This window comes from Spea bombifrons, chromosome 7, assembly GCF_027358695.1.
Source record: "Spea bombifrons isolate aSpeBom1 chromosome 7, aSpeBom1.2.pri, whole genome shotgun sequence".
Classification (NCBI taxonomy): Eukaryota; Metazoa; Chordata; class Amphibia; order Anura; family Pelobatidae; genus Spea; species Spea bombifrons.
Window position 1 is genome coordinate 45,344,723 of NC_071093.1, and position 21,740 is coordinate 45,366,462.

General features: G+C 45.3%; 1 protein-coding gene across 1 annotated transcript; it reads left to right on the forward strand.

Annotated features, from left to right (window-relative positions):
- Positions 1–904: 904 nt before the first annotated feature.
- LOC128501482 (cytoplasmic phosphatidylinositol transfer protein 1-like) lies at positions 905–20,028 on the forward strand. The gene is made up of 9 exons (XM_053470956.1): positions 905–1,025; positions 9,881–10,029; positions 17,684–17,772; positions 18,458–18,465; positions 18,678–18,749; positions 18,880–18,978; positions 19,124–19,279; positions 19,487–19,550; positions 19,671–20,028. The coding sequence occupies exons 1-9, from the start codon at positions 978–980 to the stop codon at positions 19,955–19,957; spliced, it is 972 nt and encodes a 323-aa protein (XP_053326931.1). The 5' UTR covers positions 905–977; the 3' UTR covers positions 19,958–20,028.
- The last annotated feature ends 1,712 nt before the right edge of the window (positions 20,029–21,740 follow it).

A 21,740-nucleotide genomic window follows, 5' to 3' on the forward strand; every position in this document is an offset into this window, starting at 1 on the left:
GGTCCCAAGCTTCAAGAAACCAGAGATGAGCAGAGCAGATTTCCACGTCTCTCGTGTAAACAAGTAGGTATCCGGCGGTCCGCGGCGGCCCTCTCGCTTCCTGGAGAAGAGATCGAGCGCCTGCCCTTCTCTCGGCGAGAAAGGGTTAATAGACACGGAGCGGCGGTCAGCGTAGACAGGGTGGGATTTGCAGAAAAGGGTATCTACGTTGTTGGGTGGACGGGTAGAGCGTAAGACGTTCCCGAAGTGGGGCCAAGAGCTAGATTTTGGAGAATTCAAAATGTAAGAAAAATTAGAATTTTGAAAAAAAATGAGTTTATTTTTTTAAGGATCGGTAAATTTAAGGAGGGTAAGTGAAGGCAATTTACTTAAAGAACGATTCGATCGCCCAGACTCGGGGGATTAACCCGGTTTGGAGTTTGACCTTAATGGACCTTCATTTTTTTGCAGCCTGGATACACAATTTACTGTTTTTTGGTGTTTTAGGATATTAGCTGTTTTCGGTCTGTTCTGTGATTGTCGGTTATTGTTACATTTATACAAACGTTATCTTCTCACCATTTTTGGTGAGTCTGTGGTTTCTGGATGTCACAAGCCACATCTTTGACCCTTCGACCCTCTCCTGTTATTAAGCAGTCCTTCTATGGGATTAAGACCGAGGCATTCTCTTGTTGGCTGGAACTCATGAATATGCATTGTATCGAGCTACGCGAGACAAGGTTATGGGATTCATCTTTTGGAGATAATCAAGTGGTTTAGTAAAAACATCCTCAAAATGGACTAAAGAGAAAAAAGTACCAACATTTCCTCTCTTTTAAGATTCCGCCGCTCCTTGGTGTTGTTTTTTGGGTTACGATCCAGGTTTTTGGATACTATAAACGTTCTCATTCCTTTCTCTTCTAGACTCTACTTAGGACAAGTCTCATCATCCATCATCGAGGTCTCTTCAGAAACCAGTTCCAGGTCACGAGATCAGCATGTTGGTGAAGGAATACCGGATCTGCATGCCCCTGACCACAGAGGAGGTAAGCGTCATGCGCGGACACAGCTGCCTATGGGCGCTCTAATCAGATTATTGATTATCGAGGCGATATGGAGTCGCGTATTAATGAGGCATCTGATGAGCGTGTAGCTGGTCATACCTTGGGCTTTGGCTCGTCATTAGTGCTGATGATAGATAGAAGCCCGATCGGTTTGGCCCTTGGGGGCCGGGTTGAGTTTTGGAAACAGGCTGAGTCGGTCATTTTTTCTCCCAAAAGAGGAAAGGCTTATCCGTGTTTGGGGCAGAAACACTTCTTTACCCCATGGCTGTTGCCCAACATCTTGGGTATCAGGTCCATTGGAGTCCCCTTTGTAAAGTTGCTTCAAACTGCCCCCGGGGTATCTTTAATGTCACTCGGGATCCGGGGCAGACCCCCTGCTAGAGGGAATTTTGGACAACGGCTTCCTTTGCGGAAAAAACAGCCATTGTTGAAAAATCCATTTTCTCCCTCCAAAAAAAACCCCCAAAAAGCCCAAAATATTAAAATCCTGAAGTTTCATCCAATTTTGTTTGTTACGAAGCGCGTTTGGCATTACTACGGTTCCGCCACAAACGCCGCATTTACTGAGATCAAAGCAGAACGATCTCTCCTGGCAACCGCAGAAAACACACATTTTTTTTTCCTTTTCACACCCAGCGTATCGCTACGCACCGATCGCCGCGCTCACAGCTCCAGCTTCTCGTTAAAGAAAACGAGATATTTTTAGAAAAGCTCGGCTTCGGAGGAGATTGAGTTGTTTATGTAGTTGCAGCTCGGGGAGAAAAAAAAAACAAAGGCAATTTTGTCTTGTCGTTCGGATGAGACCGCCGTTAGGAGACATCTATAGGGGAGACGGTCTGCGGCTGCGAGGGGACAGGACACATTATTCTGGTTTGTGGCAAATTTACGCATAAATTATCCCATGAAGCCATTTTACTGTACTGAGCGGGAGGTAGATAAGGGGAACAGCCTCCCAGCAGAGGTGGTAGAGGCTACTACAGTGAGGAAATTTAAGTTTGGACCTGAAGATGTACATCTCAAACTATGAGTTATGGAGGGCTAAACGTAAAGCGGGAAGGACCGAGGTGCTAACCTTGGGCAGTTGTAACTGCGGACATTTTTAAAGACCCCCGTAAAAAGTTTCTTATTAAGTATTTGTTACCGTTCGTTATAAGGCAATGTTACTGTGCGTCCCCAGCTATGATGGGGTTAATCTTTTATGTTGGAGGGGGTATTAAGGTTGGTGACAGAATGACAAGTCTCCCTGTTTCCCTTAGTAACCCTGACACATCAGCGACGGTTAAGTGCAAATTACCATTAACAGGTAACTTGTGGGGCGGGTGGGGGGGGGTGTGTTAACCTTTCAGGTACCAGAAGTATTGCTTAAGCTACACCCAATTGAAGGGTTAATGGTAGTGAGTATGGTTTTAATGAGTAGAGTCCTTTTATCCAGAGACATTAAAGGCAGACACATCAAGCTGCTATAATGTTACAATAACTGTTACTTTCCGATAAAATCGTTCTATGGAGTCATGAACCGGGTTATGCTCGCTGCCCCTCCCCCCCGCCGGTGCATTCACCAGGTATTGGTGGTGGGGGGTATTAAGCTGGAAACCTGTCCATACTCATCAGCATCACAATGATACAACTTGGCCCGTGGGGGCATCGGAGCACGAAGATTACGAGCTCCTCTCCACCCGGCCCTTTTCTGTCTTTCCCACCTGCTGACGGAGGGTTGGGGTTTGGGGGTCTCCTTCTTACTGATTGGTTTAGGCCATCTTGACCAAATAGTTCGTTGGCCGGGTTGTCCAAGAAGGAGAAGGGATATAAAGTGTAAGAAATGAAGACAGAACGGTCTATTAGATGGCGAGGAATCTCACGGTTTTTGTTCATTTCCCGCTTGGGTTCTTGGACTTTCCCATCCAGTCGCTGACTCTCCGTTCCCCTCTTATGTTTTCCCGAGCGCCTGTGCGATGCTTAAACCCTTCCTCTCGCACGTCTCCCCGACATCGCTCCGGTGCGGTCCCCGCGGGGTCAGGCTGGGGCTTTTAAAGACGACCTGATACATTTATTAAAGGCAAGGTCAGCTGTGAAACCTCGACGTCCATTCTCATCTCAGGCGGCACCCACTTATTCCACCTCTGAAGGAAGCATTGATGCGGAGAATCCAGAATCGAGTTCCGCAGGTCACAGCGGTCCCTAAAACCAAAATCCACGTCAACCGGCCGATAGGGAGACTCTACCATCCAGAAGAACGTCATCACCATCACACTTCTAAAGAGGTCAGGCCGGGCTCTTCAGCTAGAGCTTTCATCTTTCATCGGTGAGTCTGAGGGTTCCGCGTCGCCCGGATGAACCTGGAAGCCGGTGAGACCAAAGCGGACCCCCTATGGCATGTTAGGTTTTTGGGACTAAACCCCTAGGCGACGTAGGCTACTGCCACAAAATGCCACCCGTGTCCTCCATTAGCGTGAGGGTAAGTGAGGGTTCATGGGCATTATTTGGCATCCTTTCTGGAAAGCTCATAGAAAGCTGAAAGGTCATCACCCAAAGCGACGGCGTTAGATCGCGAGTGCTTTTCACACCGCCGCGGGGGAGGGGGCCGCTGGCAGGTCCCGAGCCGCTCCGCTCAAGGTGTTAATGGGATAATGTATCGGATTCGGGAATGAATAATAACTTTATTTAAGTATTTTATTCTCCAGGGGCTGGAAAGCTCTTCGCGAGTCCAAAACACGACACTATATTTAAAGCGAGGAAAGGAGGCGCCTCGTAGAAAATAAAGAGGGCCGGCTAACGGCAAACGCGGACTCGCTCGACACCCGCGGCCGACGGGTTATTTCTGGCTTTTGATGCACCCGACACAATAAATGCTAAAATGAGGAATTAAAAATAACCGTATCTCGCAGCATCCATTCACCCTTTCAGTGCCGCTAACCCCCCCCCAATAGCTACCCCTTATCACCCTCCCAGGCTCTCGCCTTGGGTATTAAGGTTTGTTTTCTGGCCCTGTGGGCTACAATAGTGTGCTTTAAATGCAGTTTTTGGCCCCCATCCAGCTGTGATTGCTGTACAGTCCCTTGAGTCTCGGCGTTTTTATACCAGACCGTTTGCTGCCAACATCTTCTGTTCTCCATACACCGCATGTTCTGATCTGGTCTGATTTGGACCAGGGCTGGGCTGGACACCCGGCCATCGGCGTCCCCTGCACTGCTGTATCCGGCCGACATCCACGTCATCTGGCGGTCGCTGACCTTAAAGTGCCAGCGCAGTCCGGCCCATGTGACCAACGTCACTCCACAGCTCGATTCTGCAGCAGCACCGCTTAGTAAACGCTGCCCAGTCCCAGCAACGTTCTCCGAGATGGAACCCGGCTTTGTAATTATTAATGATGATCATCAAAATTAAATAAGCGCAGGCCTTCTGCCATCAGACAGCTTCCTGGGCAAGGCCACTAATAGCCAAACGCGACGTCGGATCGAAGCCTAATGTCGTGGCACAGGAAGGGAGTCATTTGCCGGCCCTCGCGTTGGAGAATCTGGACGGACAGAATCTAAAGCGGCACCAGCTGCTCCGACAAGACATTAAATCAGAGATGGAGAGCGGGGGGGGGGCAGGGTCACCATGGTGGACTTTTCCATTTCGAGAACGAATAGAGAGAATTTGGGACAAATTTAAAAAAATATATATTTTCAAGAACTTTTGGGAAAAAAACATCTTCTGAGCTGAATAAGAAACCAAATATAACGCAGGAAACATCATTTCTGCCGTGAAACAATTCTTTAATCAAGTTGTTACCTCAATTGTTGCCCGTTCTCATGTGATACAAGATGATGGGCAGGGATTGGCTGAAAGCCATTGTTGCCATAGCAGAAGGTTAATGCTGTGCCCCATCTAGTCGCCGTCTCTGTAAAGACTCAAACCTTAATCAGTCGTTGGTCTCGTCTTAGATTCAGGAGCTGTATGTCTATCCCATGCATGTTTAATCCCCTCACTGTATTACCCTCTACCACCTCTGATGGGAGGCTGTTCCACTTATCTACCACCCTCTGGGTAAAGTAAAACTTTCTTACATTCCATTGCTTAGTAAATCTCTGCACATATAAACGTATGGAGGGAGATCAAATATAGACAAAGGAGCAGGAAAAAGACAGCGAGATATCTTTTTAAAGAAACGGTAAATAAGACAGAGACGTTTATGTGGTTGCCATAGAAACATTTTGATGGCAGATAAAAAAAAAAAAATGTTCGTCCCATCTCATCGGTCCATCTGCTTCAAAAATATCATGTGCTTTATGATCGCCGCATTTATTTCCAAACGGCCCTAAGCTCTGTTATTATTATTTTTCCTGCTTGCTTTGTTTTTTGGCAATTCCACCAGAAGGCTGATCCATGCGCAAACCACCTTTTTTGTGAAAAAAGTGCAGAATTGTTATAGAAGTAAAAGACATGGGAAGGGTGGTTAGAACTTGTATGAGAGGGTGGGGGTGAATGGAGGGGATATACCCCTATCTGCAAACTCTTAACCCTTTAATAGCTCATCCTAAGGAGTCTATTGCAGAGACTCGCTAATGGCGGCAGCCGAATGGTCCTAATAACGGTCTCTATGGAAACATTGACTGGTCAGGAGGTAAAGATATTCTGAACGAAGCCACCTGTATTCAAGGAGGGATTTCAGCTGTGGTATAGCAGAGAGACAAGCACTGATCGGGATGCTCAGATATCATTAAGTCAGAGGAGAATGTCGGCTCCAGACTGTGTGACCCGAAAATCTGCCCCTTCACCCCGAGACCGGGGTAAAAACCCTGAGAATCTGCCCCTCCACCCCGAGACCAGGGTAAAAACCCTGAGAATCTGCCCCTCCACCCCGGAGACCGGGCTGAACCCCCACAGTTTATGCCTATGAGGTCCAAACTGGTTCCTGATTCATTTTATTCCATGCGTTCGGTAGAAGTTGGTCAGCCTCACATCACGAGAATTCAGAAAGACATCATAAATATAAAAAAGGGGTTTTTTTCACTTTTTTTGAGTATCCACTAGAGATTTTTTTTACACTAAAAGTCACGCATTTCCTGCGCCTTTTACTGCCCATAAACTCTAACCTGGCCGCAGAGCAGGCGATATGACGAGGGGCGCTCCGCCAGCCAGCGGGTTAACGCACCTTTATCTTCACAACCACACGAGACAGGAAGTAGACCCGCAGCTGACTTCCTGTCCCTGCCGTCGCCCTGGAAACAACCAGCGTCACGGAATCTTCCATATTGAACCATAAACCACAACCCGATCCAGGGGGGCCCATCTAACCCCCCCGAGACCCTGCGAAATATTAACCCTTAACGAGACACACGTTAGCCCATGTGAGATTAAACAGCGCCCGTACTATTTACCCCAAGACCCGGAGACTGGGGTAAAAACCCTGAGAATCTGCCCATTCGCCTTCAGACCCTGATATTGGGGTAATTTTATGGTTGACACAATTAAGTGTATCTTTAAATAATGAGAAGTCAAGGTTTCCATGACGACCGCTATTAGCGATTGGGTAACACAATTGGCGCGTCACTACATAGAATCTTCATGACGGGCTATTAAAGGGTTAATATTCCAAAGGTCTCAGGGGCCACGGATTTAGAAAGTTGCCGGGTGTGACTGTCGGCCATGTTTGATTCAGTGTAGCTATGGCAACTGGGCCCCCCCGACATTGGGTAGGGCGCGGTGCCCCCCTCTCCTCTGTGGTCTGAGGCCAGTGGGGACGAGGGGTCAACTGGGGGCGAGAACCAAACACCCTAAATCTTCATTCATAAGGGGGGGTGGCTGCCAGCGGCTCCACTAAAGTAGTGCCTGGAATTCTGTGTATCCCTGCCCAAAAATGAGACACCTGTGCTCAAGTAGGGATGTCCAAAATGTGTGGCTTGTTGTTCTGCCCCCCCCCGTGTTAGAGTATGTGTCAGAATCCACCGTCTTTAATGAAGGCGTCAGAAGACGCGGAGGCGGAACGCGTTGGTCACCCCTCATAAGGGGTTAAATGTAATTAAACGTCTCTTCTATTTCGGGCCATAATATTCCTCCGCAGGGTAAGCAGATAACGAGCGGATTCGCCGCGCTGCCGCTAATTCGCCTGTTTGCAGACCTTCTGCCTCGGCTGTAACGCGATCCCGTTAATCGCGATCACATGATCGGAATCTCATCTGATGGCGTGAAACATTTTCCTTTTTATTTTATTCTTTTGCCGCTTTAACCCTTTCAGGCGCCCCCCCCAAAGCTTTGCCACCCCTGCTCGCCGCCGGCGGTTAAGCGGTTAACCTTTTGTCATTCAGCGAGATTATTGGAAGGCGAGGTCACGATTTTCCCCGGGGTAATTAAGGAAATGTTAATGACATCGGGCTCCGCCGAGCGGTTATGATGCGATTTCGTGGTCGGCCTCAAAATGAAAAATTCCGTATTTTTTTTTAATTTATGCGTCCGATCCAGCGATCTGCGTCTCCGCGGCAGGACATGTTTTATTCCGAATTCATCCAAGTTTAAAATTCCCCATACATATGTATCATCTCATATACTCGGCCGACGGAACTTCACACAATGGAAATATTTTGAGCCGAATGGAGAGCTAGAGGGGCGTATTATCCCGAAGAGCTTACAATCTAACCAAAGTCTGCTGAGATGGGGGGGGGTCAACAACCCCTATGATGCTCAGTCCAGCCCCTCTGGCCCTTTCACATTAACCTTTACCACATTACATAGAAACATAGACTCCGCTGGCAGATCGGCCCCATCCGGCCCCCGTCTAGTCGCCCGTTTCTCCTGCTGTAAAGACTCAACCCTTAATCAGTCGTTGGTCTCGTCTTAGGTCCAGGAGCCGTATGCCTATCCCATGCGTGTTTACATCCCCATGAAATACGGGCGACTAGATGGGGGCCGAATGGGGCCGATCTGTCAGAAAAATTCTATGTAGACCCCGATCTCAGTATTCGCAGTCCGTGACCCGTGCATGCGCGGATCCCAGTAGTAGGACCTAGGTGAGGTCAATCAGAGGTCATTCCGGACTGCTGGGGTCGATTCTTCGACCTTAAGTACTTTGTTACTATGTTGAACGCGATGCTCTTTAAAGGTTCCGGTCAGTAGAACGTTAGCGTCACTTAGTTTTTTTTTACACCCTCGGACCAAAACTAAATGCCCCCGGGGGCCGCCTGACTCCCCCCCCCCCCGGAGCTCCTCTCTCCGTTCCCTTCGTGTCACTTTGTGACACTTATTGACTGGTGAAAGCCACCGCTGACGCCATCCTTCCATCCTGCGCGTGAGGGACTCATCCCACATCTCAGGGACCATCAGACGTGGAAAACGAGCAATCGACGCCGCGCCAGGCCCTTAGGGGCCGCACTCCGGGGACCCGGCCGGAAGTCACCACGCGTTTGGGGAAGGGGCCGCGGAACGATGACTAACAGAGCTTCCACTTAACTAAAGAACAGTAAGAGCTCAGAGGGACGTTTCCATCAACAATCATTCATCAGCCTTCACTTCACTTAGTAAATCACCCGCAGCGTCAGATGATATTCCGGCAGCAAGAAAAATAATTGCCCCCGGGGGCAAACGCGATGCTCTTCTCACTCCCAAAATATGGAGAATTGCTGATTATTTTTAGATTATTTATAAAATGCCGGCGTACCGAGCATGCGCGGCGTGACTAATGCCATCCGCCGCTCCGTTTCTAAGGGTTTTTGGCCTCCGATGTGCGGTTTTTTTTTTTCTGTGATTTTTGAGGATTTTCATGAGAAACGAAGCTCACTCATTAACCCCTAAGCCTTCCGACCTCATTGTACCTGTTTTCAACTCTCATCACCATCAGCATAATTAATCTAAAGGTTGTTGGAGGCATGTTTAAAATTCCTCACTGTATTAGCCTCTACCACTTCTGCTGGGAGGTTGTTCCACTTATCTACCACCCTCTCAGTTAAGAAAAGCTTCCTTCAATTCCATCTCAGCCTCTGAGCGTTTCCTGGTATGACAACTCCCATGAGGCTCAGGCAGCCAAATAAAAAGCATGGCCTGGGGGGGATCATGAGAGCTGCAGTCCTACAACATCCGAAGATGTTTACTTACTGACGCCTGCCAACTGGGCGGCCATAGAGGCAGCAATGGCTGGGGATGATGAGAGTTGTAGTCCCACAGCAGAGAGAAGAAGGAAAGTGTCGTAAGGGAGGTATATCAAGAAATAGAGCATGGAGGGTACCGCGGTGATGGTGTCGCCATGGTAACGGTAGGTGATGGACGCTTTCCCCCGCTCTGTCGCTACAAACGATCCGAGCGCTAATTGTGTGAGCTGCAGGTAACCGCGAAGCCTCCAGCTCGTTACTCCGGAGTGGGGGCCGGTGACCGGGTCACCATTCACGCAGGCACCACGTCACTGGGCGGCAAGACGGGGATCGTTAACCCTCTCCACCGCCCATCAGCAGCACAGCTCCGTGCTACCGACAACCGCCAACACCCAAGGGTTAACATCCACCTAAGAGAGGCTGGGAGTGATGGGGTTTTTATTCCAACACATGCTTGAGCTCCACAAGTCAGGGCTTACAATCAAACAGAAGCAAACTGGGGCAAATGTGGGGCAGTTACCATGGAAACCATGGGAAGGCTGGTGCTAATCGTTGCGTCGTGGCATTATTACACTAATTTTTTGTTGTGTTTTCTGTCTGCCAATCAGCGTTATCGTTCTGGAGATATTGAAAGGAAGGGACTATTTTACCCCAAGGAAGCTGAGATGGGTGGCAGCCTGTGGCAGAGTCAGCATTACCTGAATATCTGATTCATTTCCTGCCCTGAAGTTCTCTCACTTCACGCACGTTTTTATTTATTCCTCCCCATAACAGTACAGGATTGGCCAGCTGTACACCATCAGCAAGCACAGCCACCAGGAGAGCGACCGCGGGGAGGGAGTGGAGGTCATGGAGAACCGAGCGCACCACGACCCCGTCCACGGCGACGGCCAGTACACGGAGAAGCGAGTGCACCTCTCCAGGTAGGCGGAACCACGTCCTGCCAACGCGTGAAACGGCCCGAAGGGGCAATTTTATCATAGGAGCGTGGTTAGAGGCGTGAATGGGGCGGGGCCTTATCAAGGCTTTCCATGGTTTTCATGGAAACCCTGTCCAGGGTAGCTGGATCATGGGCCAGTTGGGGGGATCCTCTAATCTCCACTGACCGTCCCTGGGATCTGTAAAATCAATGGACCCATCATAACTCCCATGTGACCACCTGACAGCGCTTTCTATTTGGGGAAGGCAAGCCGATGGCTCCACCCACTTATGAGGGCCAATGAGCATCCAGACATGAAAACATGAAAAATACCTTAATCAGTCGTCGGTCTCGTCTTAGATTCAGGAGCCGTATGTCTATACCATGCGTGTTTAATACCCTCACTGTATTACCCTCTACCACTTCTGCTGGGAGGCTGTTCCCTTTATCTACCACCCTCTCAGTGATGTAAAACTAGATATTATATAACGTCTCGCATTATCTAAAAGGTTGACAAGCAATTCTGTAATTTTACGCCAATTACATTCCCAGTCAACATTCTAATCCTCTCCTCCAGCACCCGCGGGGTTAGGTTTCCATTTATATTTCCAAGTAAGAAAAAAACATAAGATCGATGAAAAATTATTTAAAGAAAACATCCCCCCATCGCTAAAAATAGAAAAAAATATTCCTCGAGCCCCCCCCGGGGTGATACATCTCGTTAATATATTGATCTATATACAGGATAGAGGTCAGACAAGCATTAACCCCCCCCCATATACCCCTGCCCCCACGGGCCGCGCGTGCCAGGGGAGATTAATATCCAGGTATCGCACACGTAGGGGGAGGCGTAGGCTGGAGGGGGAGGGGGGGTCGCTGACAACGTACAGAAGCTATTTATAGCTCCTTCCATCTCACACGACCGGCTCTCTGTCTATTAATAGTAACAGTAAGTGGGTCCCTGCTGACAGCCCATCCTGCGCATGAAACGCATCGGCCCCTCGCTCCGTGTCAGCACCCAGGGGCCCGGCGGGAGCTGAGCCGCCGCAGATTTATTAGAGGAACACGAAGAGGACGGAAGTCATCAATAAAACCGAAATCAAAAAATGACACAAATACCGGCATCTGTTCTGTATATATATCCAAAATATATATATAATATATATACAGTATATACATAAATATACACACACACACTATATATATTTATAATAATAATAATATAATATATAATATATATATATATATAATAATAATATACATACAGTATATAGATAAATATACACACACACACACACTATATATATTTATAATAATAATAATAATAATAATAATATATATATAATAATAATAATAATATATATAATATATATACAGTATATACATAAATATATACACACACACTATATATATTTATAATAATAATAATAATAATAATATAATATATATATAATAATAATAATAATAATATATATAATATAGATACAGTATATACATAAATATACACACACACTATATATATTTATAATAATAATAATATAATATATAATATATATATATATATATAACAATAATAATAATAATAATAATATATATAATAAAGATACAGTATATACATAAATATACACACACACACTATATATATTTAAAATAATAATAATAATATAATATATAACATATATATATATATAATAATAATATATATAATATACATACAGTATATACATAAATATACACACACACACTATATATATTTATATATATATATACACACACCCCAGCATCTGCTCTTTGGAGATATATATATATATATATATATATGCACTATGTATATATACTGCGCTCTCCTTTACATATCCCCGTCTCTCTATTGATCGGTAGCCAAATGGCTTATTGATTGGCGCCGAGACGCTTAACACAGCTCAGAGATTGTTGTGGTCGTGGCCTGTTTTATGCAAAATTATGCTAATATTTAAATACACAATTTAGACAAAACACATCTAACAATACAACAATAAATTTGATTCAGGAATACAGTTAAATTATGTAAAGACGAATACCAACAGATGTTATGATATATAATGATATACTTTATTAATACCTCTAACGGTAAAAACAATATATCGAAAAAGGTTACCATAACAAAGTTACAGACAGTCAACAATTATATTCTAATAACATTGTAATAACGTATGTACTTAACTTCAGAGAGTATCAGCATATCAAATGGCTCCTTTGGTGCTCAGTTTCCAAAATGGCTCTAGATACCAGGATCATATAGAAGACTTTAAAGGATTCTTTCAGTAGTAGTTTTCTAATTCTTAGTTACAATAATAGGCACTAAACTAGTCCTAGCTTCTTGGCGCTTAACTAGCCCAAGATGGAAGAGCAGCTTTCTATTTCATACTTTTCACTGGCAAACTTTCACAGCTCCCTTAGCTTCTGCCATGCTGCTTCCTTCTTGTCCTTCCAGTCTCCTCTGCTCCTCCCCCGTTTTCCTGGAGTTCCTGATATCCCATTGTTCCTGGTATAGCCCACATGGCTTTTCATGTAGGTAGCCATTATCTATGGTCTTACATAAACAATAGATGTACACATCACTCACTCTCTAGTGCTACCTGCTGGTAGAGGTAATGCACTTCTTAAACAATAGAAGTATAAACAATAGAACTAATTGATATTGTAATATATGCCACAGTTAGGGGAGTGGTTTATCCAAAGGGAGATACAGATGTTGCGTCTGTGACGTGAATCACTAATAATGGACGACGCAATCCATGTCCACAACATTCCACCTCTTGATTCACATCATATAGCAAGGATACATAAATGTATCTCTCCAGAAAATAATCCCCCCACTATGGCACTCATTTCACAGATATCTTGTACATACAAACATATAAAAACATAACAGTTATAATAACTCTAAATGTTATTCCCAAAAGATTGTCCAACTGAATCTTTCCCTCGTGTGACACTCCTCTTGATCTTGATCCTGTCAAGACAGCAATTCCAATAAAATCCCTGGAAGTAGAACTCCATGCTCCCATCTGCGTGAAGTGTCTTATCCCCAATAGAAAGCCAGGATCTCTTAAAAAGGACACCAATCTGATAAAGAGAAAATAAGACACGGTGAAGCATCACACTTATCATTGCACTACAAATCATGCACAACAGTACATTTGCTGCCTTCCTGACTAAAGCCTAGTCCTCCATTAATATCATCTTCCTAGAACAGCATTATCCCTCGGTCATCCTTATACTACCAGGGCCGATTTGGATATCCAAACGGATTTCTAATCCAACTCAGTTCCTGGGGTTCTGAAAACAATACAACCCCCTTCCACAAAGCAAACATCAATGTTTCATTTCTTTACATCAACCCCTCATGTTTCATACTCTGACATCCTCTTCAACCCAAATTCCCACACTATAATATTTTGTAGTCAGTACTTTACTACAGAATAATGGTTGCAAACCCTTTCCCACTCTCTATCACTACTTGGGACAGTACTCGAATGAGCTCTCCTAAAAACTCTTTGCACCACTCTACCATCCTAGTAGCTTTAGGTGGTAGGCAAGGGACCACTATATGCTTAGTGGTAATTGGATAATACAAAAGTCCATATATGCAAACGTTCATCTCTTTTGGTTCTTTCTTGAATTCTTTTAACAGTCTCTTCTTGCTGGATCCACAACAAGCCACAACTCTTCTGGCAATTCAATCCACCTCTAGGTCTTCAGTCTCCACAGCTGAACTGCCTAATCTGCCCATCTTTTTTTCTTTGGGGCTACTTTGTGCGGTCACCCTCTTCATGAGGAATCAACTACTCATTCTCTTTCTCTGAGTGAGTTTACATTTTCTGTGACCCATTAACAAGTGTGTAGCTGCAGGAGTATGGAATTACAATGTACTCTGTGACTGGCAATCTTGCTCGATGTTTCTTCTTTGTATCTTCATAATCCACCACTGTTAATTGTTCTTGCATTATGCTCAAATATACTCAGTCCACTGTGTCTTGATGCACTACCTGTATGTATACAATTTCTTCTTCCAGGCAGAGCCAACTTGTTTGTTCACTACTGGTGCAATGAGAATTAAAGAGAGAGCATTCGCTTATTCAATCCCAGCCTGCCACGTGTCTGCCTGTTTACATATACATTCATCTGCATTGACTTACTCTGAACCGCAGCACTCACTAATGGTGCTGCTGCATCCACATCCAGATCGTCAGCAGTCAACCCAGAGTCATCCAACTTTTAAAACAGGCAAGACAAACGTGTTAATAGAGCTGTCAGCTGGTCGAATATCTACCTCTTTTCTGTCCTCCAGGCTGTCGGTTCTGCACATGGCAAACCGGCATGGCTGAGGAAGAAACATTTACAGGTTTTACATGTTCCCTTAAGTGGTTTTTACTAGGGACGCACGAAAACAAACACTCCTCACTAATAGTTTCCTTACTGTCCCGTTTCATATGATTAACCCCTGACTTCTGACTTGCAAATTTGGAAAGAGTTAAAACACCTGCAGGGACTTCAATTGTCAAAGGGCTGTCCTGCAACACCTCTTTAGTTCCTGCCCCCCTTATCCATACCCCATTCTGTTTCCTTGCCTTATCCCTCCCCCCAGCAACCTGTTGGTACTGATCTCTAGTGGATACTGTTGCCACATGTAGCACTGGAAGCGCACCATCTTGTAATAATGGGGAGGTCATGGCCCTGTTAATCGTCCTGACATCTTTATCAATAGGTAGGGGTGGCTCTTCTAAATGTACATTGGTATGTATGTTTAAATGTGGAGAAGTCTTTGTCAGTGACCCGCTAATACTACAAGGGTTGTAAGCAACTTTGTGTGCCTGCCTAAGCCTTCTCACTACCGATTTCCACTTTTTAAACATCTCTGCGGTAGGAATACCATTTATCTCTTCTCTGGGTATACCATTCTGTAACAAGTCATGCCACATTTGCCTTCTAGTCATCCTACTCGGATTCCCATCCGACTTTTGCGCTGAAAACTTCACTCTAGACTTTTCTGCTATATAAACACTCTTAGTCTCTTTGGTTTCCATGTTTAACTCTTCTATCTCAGCAAATAGGGTGGTTACATGGTGTATTTTTCTATTGTTTCCCATTCCATAAAGCAAAGATAGCAGGGGAACTTTTAGATCTGGCGGTGCAGTCTTTAGAAGCTTTGACCGCATGCTAGCTGTAAAATCCTCCATATCAGGGCCTTCCCAATTACCCTTGTTCAATCCTGCAACACAACCCATAATCCTTACATGATTTATGGCATCTTTAATTGTTACCCATGGGGTCGATGGCTCAATATCTGAGTGTGATGGATAAACTTGTAATAAAGCATGGCGAACCATGTCTACCAATGAAAAGTTCCCCCTAATCTCTCTCACCCTCCGTAATGCCTGCATGAGCTGCAGATTCAGTGTCAGCTGCCCCATTCTTATGGCTTCTCTTGCACTCAACAGCACACTGTCAGCTCCTCCATCCCACATGCGTACTAACCACTCGCCCACATTTTCACCCACTTGCTGTTTATGTGTCTTAGCCAGCTCCATGAGCTCCATATGTGTGTAACTCTTTACCACTTCCTTCATCTCATCAGGTGCACCATTTCTCCAACCATGCTCCCTGTCTTGATCGAAGTGTATTCTCCTTTTCTGCTGCTGTATAATGATAGGACAGGCCTGTCGCCGGTCCAGTTCATTATCATCTTCAGAAAAGGACACATACGTATCATCGGATGACCGGAGAGTCTCTGCAGCATCCCATGTGGGATCTGCAACCATTGCTCGCACCTTACTTACAGGCTCTAGTTTTCTACATCTCTGCTCTTCTAGAGCAGCCACATGGCACGCATTACTACGCATACATTCTTTGGTCATAACTAAGGAATCTTTGACTTCCTGCAACTCTGTCTTCAATGCCTCATTTCTCTGCACCTCTCGGCTAAGGGCCTGCACAACTATCCAGCCAGTGGTGGCAGCGGCTTTCCGCTCTTTCTTGGAGTAAACTCCTAGGTCTAAACGTAATGCCTGCGCACCAAGTTCAGTACCAGCATCAGGATAGACTGGAGCTGCATATTTTATCAGTTCCTCAGCAATGGCTTTCCAACTACCAAATTCTGCCCATACAGGAATTGTTCCATATTTTGATCTTTCTTGCCCTGCTACAGCTGCTTTCTGTTTGAACATCTTTACACACTATTACAAGCGAGTTCTATGCACTAGACTCTGTACTGTAATATAGGGGTTATGCACTAGAGTTTAAATACAGAAACACATGGCTTTAGAGCACTAGAGCGTAAACATACAAATCTGTAACTTTATGCGATAAATGCACAGTAAATACACAGTATTCTCATTAATAATCTTGACTGTATCCTGCCGACTACGCCAATTGTTGTGGTCGTGGCCTGTTTTATGCAAAATTATGCTAATATTTAAATACACAATTTAGACAAAACACATCTAACAATACAACAATAAATTTGATTCAGGAATACAGTTAAATTATGTAAAGACGAATACCAACAGATGTTATGATATATAATGATATACTTTATTAATACCTCTAACGGTAAAAACAATATATCGAAAAAGGTTACCATAACAAAGTTACAGACAGTCAACAATTATATTCTAATAACATTGTAATAACGTATGTACTTAACTTCAGAGAGTATCAGCATATCAAATGGCTCCTTTGGTGCTCAGTTTCCAAAATGGCTCTAGATACCAGGATCATATAGAAGACTTTAAAGGATTCTTTCAGTAGTAGTTTTCTAATTCTTAGTTACAATAATAGGCACTAAACTAGTCCTAGCTTCTTGGCGCTTAACTAGCCCAAGATGGAAGAGCAGCTTTCTATTTCATACTTTTCACTGGCAAACTTTCACAGCTCCCTTAGCTTCTGCCATGCTGCTTCCTTCTTGTCCTTCCAGTCTCCTCTGCTCCTCCCCCGTTTTCCTGGAGTTCCTGATATCCCATTGTTCCTGGTATAGCCCACATGGCTTTTCATGTAGGTAGCCATTATCTATGGTCTTACATAAACAATAGATGTACACATCACTCACTCTCTAGTGCTACCTGCTGGTAGAGGTAATGCACTTCTTAAACAATAGAAGTATAAACAATAGAACTAATTGATATTGTAATATATGCCACAGTTAGGGGAGTGGTTTATCCAAAGGGAGATACAGATGTTGCGTCTGTGACGTGAATCACTAATAATGGACGACGCAATCCATGTCCACAACAGAGATCAAATCCGTTCCTTTCCTTACCAATAATATATATATTTTTTAACCACATGTGTGCTCTGCTGCAATGATGACTATTCATTATAATTAGCCAATCAGAGAACACACACATTTTCGGGGGGTATGAAGATGTAATAAGTGCTCTTTATTTTATAAAATTTTATTTTTGAGGGAGATTTTTTTTTTAAATGATTCTATAATTTATTTTTTTATTAAAAATAAATTGTTTTCTAATTGCAACTAAAATATACATATATTATTTGGTGAGCATTTTTGTGGTTTTCCGGTTACCTGCCCCGCAGACACTCTGCAGTATAATAGTGCAGGCGGAATGGCTTGAAAGGGTTAATCTGAGATCATCTAATCTGCCCCTCTCTCCTAGCAAACTACCCAGCTGGGCACGCGCTGTGGTCCCTCGTATATTCTACGTGTGCGAGAAGGCTTGGAATTACTACCCCTACACCGTCACAGGTACCCCTACCCCACCTCGGACTGAGTAACCCTATACAACCCTATACCTTACTGAGTAACCCTATACAGAGACAGACAACCCTATGCCTCACGGGTGACCCTATACTGTGCCAGGTGCCCTATATACCTTACTGAGTAACCCTATACAGAGACAAATGTATACCTCACGGGTTACCCTATTCTGTGCCAGGTACCCTATAGCTTACTCAGTAACCCTATACAGAGACAGACAACCCTATACCTCACGGGTTACCCCTATACTGTGCCAGGTGCCCGATACCTTACTGATATAACCTATACAGTGACAAACATTATGGGGTTACCCTATACTGTGCCAGGTACCCTATATATCTTACTGAGTTACCCTATACAGTGACAAATGTATACCTCACGGGTTACCCTATTCTGTTCCAGGTACCCTATAGCTTACTCAGTAACCCTATACAGAGACAGACAACCCTATACCTCACGGGTTACCCCTATACTGTGCCAGGTGCCCGATACCTTACAGATATGACCTATACAGTGACAACGTATACCTTAGTTGTTTGCTCTATACAGTGGAGAGTCTTTTACATTATTACTTTTCTCACCCCTTTTTTCTTTTTCCTCCCCATTCTCTCTCATCCTCTCTCCCCGTGTCGTCTCGCTCGCTCTGCTGGGGATTGCCCCCCGATGGCTGCAGAATACACAGTAAGTCTGCCGTTACCCGCATTGTGTTATTAGACGGGGACCCCCGGTGCGCCCCCATGTGTAATATTCACCAGCAGCCAGGCGTGTAATAAGTCAAAAACTATAATAACAACATTTGCCCCGAGCTCTATGCTGCACCCTGGTGGGCTTCCTTCTTCGGCGCCCCGGCTCATGTTCCGGGGGTATTAATAGGTTTGTGTTTTCCTCTTCAGTGTTCTTTCCTTCCAAAATTTTCCATCCACATCGAGACAAAATATTCCGACGACTGCGGGGACGACGACAGCGTAAGTGGGCTTATTATTAGTCTCGGAGAGCCAAATGTGATACATGATATAGATATATATATACACACAGTGTATATATATATATGTGGCTCTGATGACCTTTATTTCCTATTGTAACCCCCCCCTTCAGATATTTAAGACAGACTCCAAAGAAGACGATCCGCACGAGGTTTCATTTCTGGACATCGCGTTCGATGAGATCCCAGACAGATATTACAAGAGCATGGAGGTGAGAAGTCCCTTCCTCCATAGACTTTCATTAGCCGGAGAGTCCGACTGGGCGATTAAGACTGAGCCATTCTATTGTTTCCCAGTATGATGAAGAATGATGCATCACAAAACCTTCTCTTACTTTTTTTTCCTCCCCATCCTAGGACCTCCGGCACTTTGCCTCCAGTAAAACAGGACGAGGCCCCCTGCAGGAGGGCTGGAGGTGTCACACGCGGCCGGTTATGTGCTCCTATAAACTGGTCAATGTCAAGTTCGAAGTTTGGGGTCTTCAGACACGAGTGGAGCATTTTGTACACAAGGTGAGATTAATGTCCTCTCTTCAATGGGCTGAGTGTTTGTGGACATCAAGGTGTGTCCAGTGAGGAGAAATCTTAGAACAAGAGGCCAAGGTGGTAGATAAGTGGAACAGCCTCCCAGCAGAAGCGGTAGAGGCTAATGATTAAGGCTGGAGTCTTTACAGTAGGAGAAACGGGTATTCTTCTTTCTTTCCTCCTGTCCTTCTTCAGGTCATCCGCGACTTGCTTCTCGTCGGGCACCGCCAGGCCTTCGCGTGGGTGGACGAGTGGTACGGTAAGTCGCGATAACACCTTCGGTACTCTGGAGGAAGGACCCGGGGAGATGGGATTTAAAGTCCCGTGGAACCCGGGACAGCTGGTTTGTATTCCTGACTCTTTTGTTTCCCGGTCGCAGGAATGACGATGGCCGAGGTGCGGGAATACGAGAAGGAAACGCAGGCGGCCACCAACAAGAAGATCGGACCAGTAACTCCCACCATCACCATCAGCACAGACGTGCAATGCCCGGCCATCCGCAGCGCTCCCGCCACCCCTATCACCGGCGAGCCGCCAGAATTCCTCACCCTTCCCAAAGACCGACCGCGCAAGACGTCGGCCCCCGACACCCTCACCCTCCCGGAACTGAGAGAGAGAGCCAACGGCCCCTCCAATCCCCCCCCTCCATCCAACGCAGACAGCTGAAAGCGAGATACAACGCCACCGCCGCGGCTCCCACCCACACGCCAAAGGAAGCGGCGCCCCGAAAGGCAAAACCTGCAAAACTTTATCGACACTGACAAGGCCCGAAGCCTTGGAACGCCCATTCACCTCTCGACCATTGGCCTCTTTCGCATGCGTTGACGGGCAGCTGCGGACACGTCGCCGTTTGACACGAGGGGCCGCGTTCCTAATGTAGCAGACAACGGAATAAGGTCGTTAATGAATCGCTGCCCGCAAGTCATGTGATCACGCGGGACGCGGCGGGTCATTCTTACAGAAGGACATAAAACGAGCTGGCGTGAAATGTGAATAATTCTTAGAATTCCGCTTCGATCCACGATCGGAATCTTCCTGGAACTTTCACAAAAGCATTTATATTCCATGGGGGTCGTTCTCCTCAACGGTCAAACCACGTGGCATTTACATTGTATCACTGGAGGAACCGTTAATTGTTACCATATCCCCCCCTCCCCCATTAAGCCAACGTTTCCACCCTCGTCTTCATCAGATAACCGATATTCAAACACGATCACGTATACCGAGATCTTCTCGATCATCATTAATCAGTGGAATTAAAAGTTTAGGAACTTTGGGGGGGAGGGGTCATTAATAATCATACAACTATTTATGAGGCTAAAAAGCGTATATTGGAGCCTCTGCTATAGCACTTTCCTTGGAGATTTATGAATCTTTAATAAGCCATATGAGTGAATTATCTATTTTTGCCCCCGATTATCGTTTTACCGCGCGGACCAAGAAACGATGCATTCGCTGAATCCTTACTTTAGCTACTTGGAGACGCTCCTTAAAGGCGAGCAAAGACTTTCAGCCAATCAGAGTTCTCTCCTTCTGTCGCATGATAACGGATTCTGTCGAGTCCGGATATTCCGATGATGTCCCAACTGCTATGCCTGAAATTGGTGGAACCGCACCTTTAACAGAGGGACGATACTCATTACACTGATACATCGTAACACAACTACCGAAAAAGATGGCTGCCCCCGCTGAACTTATTTCTTCTGATTTTATTTGTATATATAGAAACCCAGAACCCGCCGGCAGATCGGCCCCCATCCGGCCCCTGTCTAGTCTGCCCATTTCTCCTGCTGTAAAGACTCAAACCTTAATCAGTCGTTGGTCTCGTCTTAGATTCAGGAGCCGTATGTCTATCCCATGCATGTTTAAATCCCCTCGCTGTATTATTCTCTACCACTTCCGCTGGGAGGCTGTTCCACTTATCCACCACTCTCTCAGATAATGAAAAAAAGTCTGACAGCAGCAGATGCGACGTGTTTTATAAATACAGTGGCTTTACTTGTTTGGGTTTTTTCAGGAGATTTTTTTCCCCGTTAGTATTTGTACCGAAGACGATGAAAACAGTTGTACTTTTAAGATAATATAAGGAATGAAGCTGCTTTATTACAGAATAAACCGTTATTTACTAAAATGGATTGTCGATGATTTGCGAGTATTATTGATTTGTAAGGGGTCTTGGGGGCCAGGCTATATCAGAGGATTGATTGTTAGGATACAGCCCAAAGAACAAGCCGTGGTAATAATGCACGGTATCTACTACAAAGACGCCCAGAACCCGCCAGCAGATCGGCCCCATTCGGCCCTCGTCTAGTAGCTGTAAAATACTCAAACCTTAATCAGTCGTTGGTCTCGTCTTAGATTCAGGAGCCGTATGTCTATCCCATGCATGTTTAATACCCTCACTGTATTACCCTCTACCACCTCTGCTGGGAGGCTGTTCCATTTATCT

What these genes read in the sequence shown, in the direction of transcription:
- LOC128501482 (XM_053470956.1), top strand. Translation starts at nt 978, where the DNA reads ATGTTGGTGAAGGAATACCGGATCTGCATGCCCCTGACCACAGAGGAG. An exon ending in TGCCCCTGACCACAGAGGAG is followed by an intron (nt 1,026 to 9,880) that starts GTAAGCGTCATG and finishes TCCCCATAACAG; the next exon opens with TACAGGATTGGCCAGCTGTA. An exon ending in ACTGCGGGGACGACGACAGC is followed by an intron (nt 18,750 to 18,879) that starts GTAAGTGGGCTT and finishes CCCCCCCTTCAG; the next exon opens with ATATTTAAGACAGACTCCAA.